Source organism: Aulonocara stuartgranti (assembly GCF_965226115.1).
Source record: "Aulonocara stuartgranti genome assembly, chromosome: 1".
NCBI classification, from domain to species: Eukaryota; Metazoa; Chordata; class Actinopteri; order Cichliformes; family Cichlidae; genus Aulonocara; species Aulonocara stuartgranti.
In genome coordinates, this window is record NC_138939.1 from 16,374,949 (window position 1) to 16,390,478 (window position 15,530).

At 38.2% G+C, this 15,530-nt stretch overlaps 2 protein-coding genes across 3 annotated transcripts in view; one reads left to right on the forward strand and one right to left on the reverse strand.

Moving 5' to 3' along the window:
* myom2b (myomesin 2b) overlaps positions 1 to 15,530 on the reverse strand; it is a 40,895-nt gene that overhangs the window by 24,880 nt on the left and 485 nt on the right. The window contains exons 1-4 of one of the 2 annotated variants that reach the window (XM_082532653.1): positions 4,176 to 4,303; positions 2,292 to 2,395; positions 586 to 643; positions 288 to 442 (exon numbers count right to left, since the gene is read on the reverse strand). In XM_082532653.1, coding sequence (XP_082388779.1) covers positions 288 to 442; positions 586 to 643; positions 2,292 to 2,374 — 296 coding nt within the window. In that variant the 5' untranslated portion in view covers positions 2,375 to 2,395; positions 4,176 to 4,303. Of the gene's footprint in view, positions 1 to 287; positions 443 to 585; positions 644 to 2,291; positions 2,396 to 4,175; positions 4,304 to 15,530 lie in introns of those variants that run through there. The other variant, XM_082532654.1, reaches the window with a different exon arrangement.
* On the forward strand, positions 6,670 to 15,017 carry rnaset2 (ribonuclease T2). Its single transcript, XM_082535290.1, has 10 exons — positions 6,670 to 6,821; positions 7,607 to 7,684; positions 7,800 to 7,854; positions 11,759 to 11,808; positions 12,074 to 12,131; positions 12,561 to 12,625; positions 13,119 to 13,232; positions 13,352 to 13,397; positions 13,511 to 13,585; positions 13,683 to 15,017. The coding sequence occupies exons 2-10, from the start codon at positions 7,614 to 7,616 to the stop codon at positions 13,875 to 13,877; spliced, it is 729 nt and encodes a 242-aa protein (XP_082391416.1). The 5' UTR covers positions 6,670 to 6,821; positions 7,607 to 7,613; the 3' UTR covers positions 13,878 to 15,017.

Here is a 15,530-nt window from a genome sequence, read left to right on the forward strand (position 1 = left end):
ACAAACACAGTGGAGTAACCATTGCTAGCATACTGACTTAAGCGTAATAGTCAAAAATGTAGTGGTTGGTTTGTACTACAATGTAGCAAAATATGGAAAGAAAACTAACAAATATGTAGTCATATATCGACAGTGGGTACTTTTAACTTATTCATGGATTTTCAGTGTCAGAAGCTACATCTCCTGGATGCATGGGTGTTTTGTTTTGTTTTTTAAATTACGTAAGTTCATTTTATACAGACCACAGTGACAGTCAGAGTCAACAAATCACGTAGAGACTGACTTACCATTTTACAACAGGCATGGGGAAGCCCTCAACAGTACAGAAGATTTTGACTGGAGTGTTTTCAAACACCATGTGGGATCTGAGTCGGACCAGGAACATTGGTCCCCTGATCATGGGCTCCTCACGCACATATTTGTCATCCAATTTTGTTCTTACCTAGACAGGCAAACAATAAGACCAGTATATGACAGATCATTTTAAAATCCATTGTACTATAAAGCATTAATATTAATAAAATCCACAGGACAGTTAAACAACGAATATAGAAGTCTTGATTAAAACAGTTACAAGATTCTTACCACTTCCTGGATGCGGGTTTTTGTTTTGTGCTCATATCTTTCCTCCATCGCCTCAGAGCTAAAGACAATGACAGCAATAAGTCAGTTTCCTAAAACCATGATAAACCTGAGCCCTGTAAGCTGATAATTGAGCATCTAATATAAAATAAATAAAGATATCAGTTACTTTGAGATGTGGACCATCCCTGCCAAAAAACCTCTTACAGTAAGTAGCACTGGCTTCCCAGCTGTAATTTAAAAAATGCCTCATAGTATTTGGTCCATACTGTGGGACATGGTGCATGTTTCTACTCATAAATCAGTACTGACCTACCAAACATACATTGTACTTCCTGAAATGTGAGCATAAATATAGTGCTATAATACTACTACAGAATGAAAGGTTTTAGCCTGAACTTATTTTATGCATGCTTCCCAGTCTATGTCCCTGAAACACAGGGAATAATTATAGGAATAATGCAGGACGGGGAAAGACAACTAAACATGACCTTAAACAGGAAGCTATAAACAGGCCATCAACATACACTCATCTGTGAATCTATGACCCCTCTGGCAGTGTGATCACGGCTGTCGGAGTCTTAAGAGTCACACTGTACAGAGGGCAAATTACAGATTATCACCTCGACACCTGCATTTTTTTTGTGTATTTTTTTTTTAAACTTGCCTAGATCTTGATTAATCACACAGCCATTGCACAACTCTCACTTTTAGCAGCTTATTTGCCAAATATATAAGATCCTGGCTAAAGTCTGATGTAATATTATTTGTATATAACATTATGGATACGCCATAGCAGTGTTGTTCATTGCTGTTGTTTAAAAAAACAAAACAAAACCCTTCAGACAAAAAGTAATTCCACAACTGCCACCAGAAGTGCCCTTCAGCCCCTAAAGTCAAGGGGATCTTGAAAGCTGGCAGCAACAAACAACAGTTGGTACGGTGATCTGCCATCTGGGGCAGGAGCAGCAATGCAGCATTTTAAGTCAGGGAGATGAGTCTATCCTTGACCTTGACCGGGAGTGACTCTTAGTATTTGTGTCACACAGAGATTTGCCTTAAAATAGCTAAACATGCAAATTTTGTGGTGCACTTTAAAGGAGATTGGGTAAACATATGAGGAAGGAAAGGGAACATATTCATGCATCTCTTCTGTTTTTAGTGGTATAAATGCACCTGGAATGGCTGTTTTATCTAAAATAATATAATTTTGAGTATAAGTAGGGAATGGAAATAATAAATCTTTTTAAATAGTTTCAGTAAAGAATGAACAAAGCAACCAGAGTACCTGTTAGTACTCTTTTTTTGAGTCACACATACACACAAGCAGACATGAAAACAGAAATGGTAACTAATAATAAGAAAAATCACTAATTTAAGGACAGATTTTACAGTAGCAGCCTTTTTATTCATTTACACTATCAAACCTAATCAAATTTAGGAAACTCACCATAAAGTTAACAAGAAAATTACAATGAAAAATCTTCCTTACTCATAGGAGTTCCTTAATCAAGTATGAAATCTTTTCATAAAGCTTTTACTAACCACCTCAGAGTCTTTATGTTGGTTAGTCCGTCTGTTGCTTACATGGCTTCATTTGCAGGTTTAGTTGTACAAAACCTTACTACTGTTACACATCTAATATTAGTAATATTATTAGGACAATTTAAGTAACTTAAAACTATAAATAATACAGAGTCTCTTGGTACCTGCTATATTCTTTAACCACATACTGGCTCTGTTTGTGGTGGTATTCATGGTTGTAACTTCCACGTTTGATCCACGCTGACATGATGATGCCGTAGATATTGACCTGTTGGACCAGCACCACACATTACAAGATTGATGCATACAATCACAAAGACAAACACTGAACGATTCTTGAAGAGATGCTTGAAATTTTGAAAATAGTCATTTCCAATTACATTTCAGCATGATGTTTTTATTTACTCGACCCTAAAAGGAAAAAAAAAAACACTCCTAAACTTTGGAAACTTGAAGTCTGCATTATTCCCCCGACATCCAAATTCATAAACATAGCTGACTGTCGGCTCCAGGACTGACAAGATGACACTATATTGATGGAACACACGGGCACAAATGTAAACAAAGGGCATGGACAAGTATGGATAAGAATAGCAACTGAAGCACAGCTGCAGCCAAGAGTGTGGTACCAGTTTGATAGCAGTAATGGCTTGTGTGTTTAACAATTGCCAATAAATATAATTTGAATAAATTAGACAAAAAGGAAGCCAGTTACTGTAACGTGACTAAGACAGCACGGCATTAATCCATTATTGATGATAGGGACGTAAAAACTGACACTAAAAACACAGAAAAAGAAAATGTTGCCATACAAACGTATCACTGACAGTTCAGCATCCTTAAATGTGTCATCAACTATGTGCATGCTGCTTACGGCTGTCTGGCTCCAGCTTATTTAAAACGTTCATTATTAAGAACATTTCAGGAAATGTCTCGTGTATAATCTGAAGTCCTTTTCATTTGTTGTGTGTTTCATATAAACAGAGTAGATGTGGACTTCAAGGCAAGAGAATACAGTAGCTTTGTCTTACATCATCCACACACACAGGGGAGTATAACTGCCTTGCATCACCTCATAGTCCTCAGGGACCAGAAATAAGGTCAGATGAAACGTGAAGCGATACTGCGGCCCAGCCTCCCTCCCTGAAGGCAACTGAGACGTGCTGCACCGGCAAAAACATTTCTACTTCCATGTCTTTGAAACACACTGCTAAGATTCAGTGTCACTGTATGCATCACTTCTATTGGCCCAAGGCAATCCTCCAAGCAGAAAGTCAGCCACAGTAAAAGAACAAAACAAAACCCTTGCCTCCAACCTCTATCCCCAGACAGCAAAAATAATCGTTCTCATTTGAATAATGAAGCACAATATTTTATTTATGTCCATCACTCGTATTTTGCCCTTTTACAGTCATTATATTTTCCCTGAAATGGGTAACCACAGTCTTACTGTAACTGTCTGACTATTTGGTATTAGCAAACATACTGTGGGTGTTACCTCACGTAACACCCAAACATCTCTATTGTAGCTGTAAAACTTTATAGATCTCAGTCAGAACAATGCAAGCCTTTGAATTTCTCCAGTCTGACCATAAACACTTCTACCTAGATGCAAAACTAGTGGTAGCAACAATACAGTAGCTCAACATTGGCTCAAGCGCTTGTACATTTTCTAACTTGAGGCGTAATCTTTGTTAGCGGATAAATGAGCTCAAGTATACATGAAACCAACACATTTAAAGTCCAAGCGTTGCACACCGACAGGCAGCCCTCTGTTGGTCACTCATTCATGCCAAATGAATCACCACATATCGCGAATGCAGTAATTAATATTCATAATAAAATGAAATTAATATATAGTATCACTCATCACATTGAGTATCATTAATAGCTCTGACTAAGGAGCAAGAAACATCTCTTGGCTGTGCCTCGGTCTGTTCTCTCTATGCCATCCCACTGATCCCACCAGCTATACTTGGATTTGAAACAAAGCTGCAGATCCAGAGGAGAGAGGAGCATAAAACTGAATTTAAAATTGATTTTCTTACCCCTTGAGATTCCCTTTGCAGCGACTTCGGCTGTCAAGCTGAATCCACAGGGAGTCAGCCTAAACCAAGTACAGGGCCAACAAAACCACCACCCGTCTTCAACTGTTCCCCACCTGCTTCTCCGTGAGGCCTTAAAAGGAGACAGAGCTGCCTATATATAACCAGTATCCTTCAAGACTCATAATTACTGGAACCAGTAAACTATTTGAATAATAGAGTTTATTCATTACACTTTGTAATGGAAGCCAACCGATTTGTTTTTGGTATTCCAAATTAATGGTGCATGCTTAATAATGAGTTATTTAAGTATACGAGAGCACACAGACAATGCAGAGAATCTGACAACAGTGATGCTGTTTTGGGAGGGGGGGCAATACCACACTTTCACCAGCAGCACTTTTAGCCCCACAGACTAGACAGCAGTATGGAGAGCTTTCAAGTAGCACTTAACTAATGAGTTTTACCATGCCACAATAACATGTTAATGAATAATAAAATGTGTCACTGTATGCATCATTATAGAGCTTTTAAAACATGCACACTCAAACTGAGGAAAACAGATTTAAATTCTGTATTACAATGGCTGGATACGGTGGATCATGAGTTTATAGCTACATTTAAATTTAGCTGCATATTAGTTAATACTAGACCCTCTCTAAGGTCTTTCACCATTCTGTGCTGAGAAATGTCTTAAGACACTGTGCCACATGCTGAACTTTGGCCAGGGTCTATTTATAAAAATAGCTACAGTTACAGCTTGACTATTCCTGACACAGTGGAGGAGCTTTGAAACACATTTCACATCTGAGACAAAATCACATGAGAGGACAGCATAAGTCACATTTGGAAAAAGGGAAGACGGAGAGAGGGAGGCATGGCTGTGGTTTCACGTGGTGCTGATGACATAGACAGGAGAATGAATACGCCAAACAAAAGATGAGAGTACAAGAAAAGCTGATTTAGACAAACGCCTAGTCAGTTTAAAATTGATGTGACTGGGGATTAATGCTTTCCGGAGAGATGCTGTTTTTAACAAGTTCTATTTGCAGGGGTCAAATTTTTCTATCAATCAGCAGCTCCTGAAATGAAGAAAAACTGATCTGTGCAACAAACAAATTTCATAATCCTTAATTTTAAACTCTTCATGAAAAAGATGAATTCCCAAAGACCAGTCCTTGCTTTTTTCATAATTATTACATATCACCATGTCAAGCAGACAGTCAATAATACCCTTTATCCTGACCTCTAATCTCTAAAGCCATGGTTCAGTATAAATAATAATAATAACTGTTTAAATATTCTGTGACTCATCTAGTTAAGTAGAATGGCTTAAGTATAGTCTAGAAATTACAGAAAAAAAGTGTGCGTGTCTGTGTCTATCTGTGTGGTGGTGCTGGGGGTAAAAACAAAACCATAAGCTTTTGTGGTAGGAAAAGAGCCCCCTGTTGGTTGTTTAGTACTATACTCTCCCTGATCATTTTGCTACATCATGGTTAACACTGAGGCTGAAAAACAGATTTTGAAAGCTAAAAACAGACAGTGCAGACATATGGAGTCTAATCAGGCTCTGTTTATGATGGAAAACACTTTTTAACAGCCAGCCTGAAAAGACAAGAGTGAAATAAATTAGAAATGTTCCTTCCATACCTTTAGTTTGACACACTGGCCAATAATGGGGCCTCATATTTATTATGGCTGGCCCATTCATTTAGATGCTAAGTGAAAAGTAACAGGAGAAGCGTACTGTATACAGTACATTTAACCTACTTTATGTTGAAGACAGTTTTGCCAATACTGACCAATTTCTGTTGAAAACATGCATTAATTGGTGCTGACAGAGTAAATCAGCTTTCTCGCGTGTTCACTCTGGGCTTTTTAATCCGCAGACTAGCTGTCACGCGCTTCCGTTTTCGTGTTCTGCATAGCTGGTGCCAACTTGTCAAAAAATCCCAAGCAGATGTCAATGTACAAAGTCGCAAATGACATGTGAAGTAAAGTCCCCGGTTTTTTTCTAAGCCTAGCATAAGCACGCATATTCAATCCACCAGGCTGTCAAGAAATATGTTTTAAAGAAAATAAAATGACTCAGATTGAATAATTCATTTTTGTGTTCTTGTTTTGATTTTTGTCTCAATAATATCCGTAAAACGTGTCTGTACAAACTCAAAATATGCCTATATTTCTTTTTCTTTCTTTCTGTTTTGTCTTCGCTTTAGCTCAGTGTCTGAATGATCAACCTCATGGTTAACACTGAGGCAGAAAAACCTGTAATGCTAATGACTGTGTAATACTTTAGTACAGTGATTCTAATATGACGACGATATATTCAACATATTTTTGACTGGAGGATAGGGACGTCTGTACACTGTTGAACCAACGCACCACATTTGAAAATATCACCGGCAGACTCCGGAGAATAAATGAAGCCACCGGTTCTGCTGCGTGATGACGCATGAGCGGAGCATCGCTTCTGATTGGCTAAGTGAACAGGTAGGTAGTGACGCGATGTGGAACATAAACAACAAACAATGGGCTGTCGGTTATAGATCGTGTGAAGTACTTTAACCGACAGAAGCTATTTGTTCGGGAAACTGTTTCACATTTGAGAACTATTGCGAGTTTCGGCTGTGACGTATTTGACGCAAGGTGAGAGATTTTAAAAATATGTTATGTGTGTGTAATACGATCTTTGACATAAAAGAGTCGGGCGTTTCACGCTAAATGATTGTTTTTAAACGTCGATAGCTAGGATTATAGTTTTTGCAAATGCATCTACTGTAGCTAATTTTGTCTAATGTAAACTAGTACCGTAAACAATCTAATCACACCGAGTAAAAGGGTCGTTAAAAGTTCTCTGTCGCCATTTCTTTATTTCCTTAACAACAGCGGTGACTCCAGACGATTTTACATTGGGCTTCCAAATGTTTTGTTTGGTCTGAGGGCAAGGTTGTTCCCTTAATCAGAATACAGTTTCACATATAGGTAAACTGAGTCAATAAAAGACCCACAAGTGTGTGTGTGTGTGTGTGTGTGTGTGTGTGTGTGTGTGTGTGTGTGTGTATATATATAAATTTTTTTTAACAATATTTGTGTTGATAGACATTTCTCTCGACTGTATTTTTCATACCAGGAACAACAAACAGATATTAAAGTAGCTGTCCAAACAGGCCCAATTAATACGTTTGTGAAACTTTGAAGTTATTTAAACAGCATTTTATATCTGTTTGAAGAGCGACAGAAAAACTGCCGGGATAATATTTTTGTCTTATTTTGTGCTTTTTGATTGTTTGTGTGTGTCAGTTACATATTTTCATCAGAATCCACAAAGCTGCGTGCTTACTGATTCCACACTGTATATGTAAAATGTAATGTAGATGTTTAGTTTTACATATAAGCTGCCATTTATTGACTAACCTGCTATTTTATTTTAGGACAACCATGAGGCTCTGCTACCCCTTATTGATATGCCTGGTCCTAACCATGTCCTCATCTTTCATAATTTCATCCAAGTAAGTACAGACAAACACTTAGGAGGTGGTTCATTAGAACGTATAGATTTATGTAACGATAGACTGAATTTGTTTTCTTGGTTTTTGTTTTTTAAGAAATCTTTCTATATTTCAGACACATGTGGACCAAAATGATCCTCACCCATCACTGGCCAACCACTTTCTGTTCGGTGAGTTTGTATAATTAATGAAATCATTGCCCTTTAGTTATCGTAGTTGTGCAGAACCAGTTCCTGTCTTCCAAGTGAAGCAACCTTATATAAAAAAGGAAAAAGTGCACTCATGGCAGCCACACCCAGATTGAACTCTGCTGACTGACTTTTTTATTTTATTTAAAGTGTCATTATTTAATGCCAAGTGCCTCATATTTCACTTGTTCCATTCTTAGTTTTTGGTTCCTTTCCAAAACATTTGAAGTATGCTGGGTTTGATTCAAGCTTATCAAAGTAGTTTCAAGGTCAGTATTATGAAAACACAGGGTTAGTATCACTTCTTACCTGGGTAACACTATGTATCTAACATGATACAGAACGTGTTCTAGTTTTTCAGTAGCAGCTGAAGTCTTTTCTTCATCGGTAGATCAGTAATAAAGCTCTCGTAGACACAACATAACACAATGACTTTCTCGTGTTGACTGCAAACAGTTTTACCACAACTGCACCTTAAGCCCTTGAAACAATTGCTAGAAAAGTCCTTTTATTTAAAAAATGAAAATAATATTATAATCTGTATGATTTTTTTTTTTCATTTGTATCCCATCAGCCATATTTGTGCAATTTGTTCCTTAAACATTTATTGTGCAAGTTATTATTATTATTTATTTATTTATTTATTTATTTATTTATTTATTTATTTTGAGGGGACAGGGGTCATAGTAATGATGCAGAAGTTTAAAAAATTCAAAGAATTAATACTATACTACTGCACAGCTCATTTTTTGAATTAGACACTGTAATTGTAATCCTGCTGATTGGTGAGCTGTGTTATACTCAGTCTGCATTGTCTTTAACCTCATCATACATTTCCATTAGTTTTACTCTCCTTTGTAGACTCAGCCTGTCCGTGTTTGTGATCGTGATTGGTGCCAATGCCACCCCGTTCATTCACTTGTAAATAAGCTGACCCAGGTTTTACAGTCTATCAAGTTAATGGCCACCTTCATGTGATCGCAGCCTGAGTATTAAGATAAGATAAGATAACTCTTTATTGTCATTGCACAGTCATACATAGTACAGTAGTACAATGAAATTGGAAAACTGTCCTACGTCGGCACTACATATAACACAACACGACACAATATGACACATCACAACGCAACAAACAACACAACACAGTATATTAACTTGGTATAAAAAAGAAGAATAAGTGTATGTGTATTGCACACTGTTATTATTGCACATTAATTATTATTGCACCTTGTTATAAATATAAATATTATTATTGTTATTGTTTTAAACATTGTTACCTCCCCCCTAAAAAAAAGTCCAGGGAGGTAGCCAGTCAGGTCAGCTATTTACATTGATCAGGGCTATTGCCCTGTTGTAAAAGCTGTCCTTGAGTCTGTTTGTTCGGGACCTCAGCAGCCTGAACCTCCTGCCAGACGGCAGCAGCTTAAACACCCGGTGTCCTGGGTGTGTGCACCCAGGACACCGGGTGTCCAATGATTTTTTGGGCCATGTTGATGACCCTCTGGAGTGCCTTTCTGTGTGCTGTGGTGCAGCTGGAGAACCACACACCGATGCAATATGTCAGCACACTTTCAATGGAGCAGCGGTAGAAGACGGTCAGCAGCTCCTTCTTCAGGTCCATTTTTCTGAGGATTCTCAGAAAGGGGAGACACTGTTGGGCCTTCTTTAAGACCGCAGAGGTGTTAGAGCTCCATTGGAGGTCTGTGTCTATGTGCACACCCAGAAACTTGAAACTGGAGACCCTTTCCACGCACTCCCCGTTGATGCTGACAGGCTGCAGCTCGGACTTCCTCCTTCTGAAGTCAACTACCAGTTCTTTTGTCTTGGTGGTATTGAGGTCCAGGTTGTTATCGACACACCAATCTGACAGCCTCTGAACTTCAGCTCTGTACGCCGTCTCATCTCCCCCTGAGATGAGCCCCACCACGGTGGTATCATCTGCAAACTTGATGACTGTGTTGTCTGGGTGGAACTAACAGTAATGTGTGTACAGAGTGTACAGTAGGGGACTCAGTACACAGCCTTGTGGAGAGCCGGTGTTGAGGCTGAGGGCTGAGGAAAGATGAGGCCCCACTCTAACTCTCTGTACACGGTCTGAGAGGAAGTCTCTGATCCAGCGGCAGGTGGTGGAAGGAAGTCCAATTTCCAGCAGTTTAACTATTAGTCTGTCCGGGAGTATCGTATTGAAAGCAGAGCTAAAGTCAACAAAGAGCAGCCTGGCGTAACGGCCCTGCACTTCCAGGTGAGAGATGGTGGTGTGGAGCGTTGTAGCAATGGCATCTTCAGTTGATCTGTTAGCTCTGTATGCGAACTGGAGCGGGTCGAGTGTGGGTGGCAGGCAGGACATGATGTGACGTCGGACCAGTTTCTCGAAGCACTTCATTATAACAGGTGTTAGAGCAACTGGTCGGTAGTCGTTGAGGCTGCTAATGTTAGTACGCTTTGGCAGTGGGACAATTGTGGCTGACTTTAGGCACGGCGGGATGCAGGACTGGGACAGTGAAGTGTTGAAGATCTTAGTGAAGACCCCAGCCAGCTGGTCTGCACACTCTTTTAGGACCTTTGCGGTTACCCCATCTGGTCCGGCGGCCTTCCTGGGGTTCACTGCCCTCAGTGTGTGCCTCACCTCATATTCCTGCACTATGAGGCTTGGGCTGCTGCTGTCCGATGTTTTTGCTGCTGCTGCCTCTGGTCCCTTCACCTCAAAGCGTGCGAAGAAGTGGAGTGTTAGTGTTAGGGGAAGTGAAACCAGATAACAGAAAGTTATCCTGGGTATGTTGACTTCCTTTAGGACAGACCTCAGAACAGTTCTCATATCCCACTGCATCTCTATTGTCAAGCTTTGAACTGAGTCTCCAAAAGGCAGATTTTGTTCATTTCAAGTCATTCTTTAGTAGATTTATGTGTGATTTATGAGGCAGATGTAGCTTTTATGGGAAAAGTGCACCATGTACTAAGGTACAGTTGCATTCAAAAATTGTAAATTTGTGCATAAATACTGACCTGAAACAGTCCTAAGAGTTCATATTTATCTGGAAATAAATACGAGGATAGTGAATTCCTGATAGCTCTGTAATTTGTCTTAAGCTATTTGCAGTTAATTTGAAGCTTTTATTTATGCAATCCTGTTAAGTATTCACAACATCTGAGTCTTTGGCATTTGTTTGTATATTTATTTATTTATTTGGTCGTAGGAGCTTCAAAACGTGCTTAATTATTATCATGCAAAGTGAACAAACTGAGCTTGCAGTTCTCAAATATCATGTGATATCTTTGCGAGCTATTTGGTCGGACGTGTTGAGATTCTCCTTTGTCGAAGTAAGAGTTTCATTGTGATCACAAGTACGCAGTTACCACAACTGACGACACAAAATGAACATCCCCTTTTTTGTGGTTTTTGAAAGCACTTTTCCTGGTAATTATTCTGTCTTGTGAACTTCTCTGACTGAGCATGTCTGTGGGTGTTATATAAGGGTTTATGGCACATACACGACTGTGTCAGAAGGGCATGTCTGATTTGGTAACATCGATGACCCTCGATTAGTTGTACTGTTATTTAGGCATTTTGCTCAGGATGTCAGTTTGCCCTAGACGCGTTTCTGGCTGCTCTCGTTTATGTACACTGAAGATGGAAGCAATAAAAATCCACCACTACAAAGAAAAATACAGCGCAACAACACAACAAACTGCAGGCCCCAAATGACCTTAAAAAAACAACAAAACAAATCAACTTCTCAACTTATCACACACACTGTAGCTTTAAAGGGGTTCCTCATTTCATCAGTCATCAAAGTTCCTGACTGTGTATATACGTTGAATACGTGGTTTCAGTTTCCGATGTGGAATGATTATTAGAGTTGTCTAAATAAATGTTTATATATTTTAGATGGAGCACTGTCAAAGCAACATTAGCCAGTGGACACTACATGGATTCTGGTAAGTGTGTGTGTGTGTGTGTGTGTGTGTAATACATTCCTGATTACAAGGATGTATTACATGTTTTCCACCATACTGTATATATTGAGTGAATAATGAGGTTTTTTACTTGGTGAAAAAATGAAATCTTTGGCCAAACTATTCATTACCACTGTTGTTATTGCTTGGCTGAATTATGTTTGTTTGTTTCTGTTTTGTTTATTTGTTTGCGTCAATATCCCCTTTTTTCTGTGAGTGAATGAAGTTTGAATCTTTCTTTTTTCAGGCCAGATGGTGGCGCTTTCTGCAATTCTTCATGGCATTTCAACTCTTCCGAAATAGAGGTAAAACACTATTCAGAGTCTTTTTCTAAATATATTTTTTCTTAGGTGAGTGTAACTCACAGAAGATAATATAACACAAGCTTAAATACCAGTTTGCATATATTAAAAAAAGCTGGAATTAGTTCATGAAATGAATACACAAGTCTCCAAATAGCTGTTTTGAAGTGAAGCACCCAAAACTAAAAAAAATACAAATAAGCATAGAAACCATTTGAAAAGGTGAATTTCTCCTGTTTTTATACTTTAGTCCAGGGGTGTCAAACTCAAATACACAGTGGGCCAAAATTCAAAACTGGAACAAAGTCGCTGGCTAACGTTAATATTTATTGAAATATATTTATTCCTCCAGATATAAGAATGAATCTTTTCTTATGGACTCAAACACATTTTGCTAAAAAACAACGCATGCCTTTGCTTGTATGTTTTCAGGACCTGCTCCCAGACATGAAGACGAGTTGGCCTGACTTGTTTGATCCCTTGTCTAATGACTTCTGGTATGTCTGAGCTGCTGGAACTATAGAGCACTTCTACTACCACTTTAGTGTTGCTTTAATTCAGGGATGTGAAATTAATTAAATTAATTTTACATAGTGGCCGATAAACAGTCTGAGGAATAAGATACCAAAATGTTTTTTGTTTTTTGTTTTAATTTACACACAGTTTTTATTAATTCACATAAAATGTTCAATTTTTTTTAATTTACTGTGGACTCGTTGTGCAAAACAAAACAAAAACCCCCAGAAATTGTCATGCAACTGTTTATCTATTCTTTTGGCCAAAAAGGAGGTGTTTTTCAGCAGGAAATTTTCTGCGTTTCTTCATATTTATCATAGCTATCCAGGTGGTAGGATTGGAGTCTTTGCCCCCCAGGATTCATGTTTGACACCCCTGCCTTATACGAATGCTGCTACATGGTCTGTTTGAGCAGTCCAGTGAATCTTTAAGATAATATGAACATTTCCAAATAATTTTATTTGTGTGCTTTAGGAAATATGAGTGGAAGAAACATGGTACGTGCGCAGCCAAAGCCATTTCTCTGAACAGCCAACATAAATACTTCAGCAAGGCACTGGATCTGTATCATACACTGGATTTGGACAGGTACAAACCACTCGCATATTTACACGTTTATACATATGCACACCTGATTCCTGCAGTCCAGTCCAGAGAAACGCATACAGTTATTTTATGTATGGAAATGTCTGTTTTTGTTATTTTAGCATCCTGAAGAAGTTTTCCATCACGCCTTCTCCGCAATACTATAATGTAAGTTTGATTGTATTTGTACAATCCCAGCTTAAATCTTGTTAGAAGTACCTCACAATGTTAAAGGTCATAACTGCAGCTTCTTTTATTTTGCTCCTGATGTGTCTGTGTAGTTTTCATACATTGAAGGAGTAATAGAAAACTTCTACCACGTCAAACCTAAGATCCAGTGTGGCCATTCAACAAAGGTACATTTCAGGTTCACTGAAATTATTTCAAAATGAGTTTTAACACGTCAGCTGTTAAATTGTTAATTGGTATGTTTTTGATTGTTTGTTTTGACAGAATGACAGTTTCCAGGTTTTGGGGCAAATTGAGTTGTGCTTCAACAGTAGTTTCGCCCTGATGGACTGTGAGAAACAAGTTTCCACGGAATCTGATCCTGATAGAGGTTGGGACTATCCCATGAATGTTGACAAGGGATCAGGGTTATCTGTGTGCAACCACGATGTGCCAGTTTACTATCCACCTGTTGAATAATACAAAAAACCCAATATTTTCACAAATTGAAATTGTACAACACACTATGATGATGATTCTTTTTTATTCGAATGCATTTAAATTCTAACTGTGACTTGAATAAAAACTGCTTTTGATTGAAATGTTCTTTTTACGTCCTACAAACCAGGACGCACACTCAGCCACACTCCACTGTCACTTTGTGCTTTGCTGGAATTATATTCCCGTCTGACTCTTACAAGTAGATAAGACTGCCAGTGCGCAGCATGGGTTTCTCTGCAGCACAGCAGGGGCATTATGGTAATTTCAAGTCAGGACGGGCAGGGAGTTTAATATGCTGCACATTTATAAATCTTCGTAGTGTGTATTTTTTTTATTATTGGTAGGCATATTTATTTCTGCATTGCTACATGTGCCTATGTACCACCTATTGTGTGTCCTCTCTCCTGTTTTGGCAGGGGTGTTTGCATTTCTTTGTATATAGTAATGCATTTTTGCTTTGTTTTGGTTTTGTTTTCAGAATCATGATAACCAAGTTTATCTGGCAATTCAGTTTTTTATATATATATATATATATATATATATATATATATATATATATATATATATACATACACACACACACACACACACACACACACACACACACACACACACACACACACACACACACACACACAGTGAAATAGATGATATGCATGTTTTGAGGACCATCTTTGTAAGCCCACAGTGGCACTTCTGAAACACTTTATAACTGCCAAGTATGTGTGTTTGATGTTTCCTTTTTAGGTCTGTTTCCATAAATATAAGGTAGTATGCAGTAAATCTTTCATTTATTTCAATATTCATTAAGAGATGTGAGTGTCAGCACAGTACATTACAGAAGATGTTACACAAGTTCTCAGCACATCAGTTTTTGCTGACCTATGGCCTGAATAGGGTTTAGCACTTGTTTTGGAAAAGGTTATTTAACACCTCACCGATCTGCACACAGACTTGTTTCTATTGATGCTGTTGGACTGTGGCTTTTTGTTCATAGATGAATTATTTTAAATCTAATGGATTTTATTGTATCTACAGTAGATCAATGCTGTAGTGTGAAATTTCTGAACTAAGCATGTGTATCATTTTTTTCTCTCACAATAAAGCCTTCAATATCTATTCAGTGTCTGCTATAATCATTATGTAAAATGTCATTTTGATATGATGTATTATTTGCTTTAAAAATTTTTACATGCCACAAAACATGGGATGGTTTTAACATGCATCCTGACATGTAGTGTAGTATAGCGTCGTAGTAGTGTCTGTCTATATCGGTGTGTATAAATATTAATGTGATCTACTTATAGATCCTTAATCCCAAACGGACAAAGACACCAATCCATAATCCTGAATCTCCTCCCACAACACCGCACAGCAGCATGACGAAACACATCTGATTACATTTTCATTAGCGGTAAAGTGACCTAACATTCTGTGCCAGTTACATCCAAATATGATCTAACATGAAACGATGCCAAAACCCCACATTTTTAGTCATTTCCAGGTTTAGAGATCACAGTTTGGGCGTTTCAGGTGAACTGCCCTGGATGAAGAATTTTAAACGTAATAAAAAAAGAAAGAAAGAAGAAGAAATTAAGCCTTGGTCAGCCATGGACACTTGACCTAGGTAGA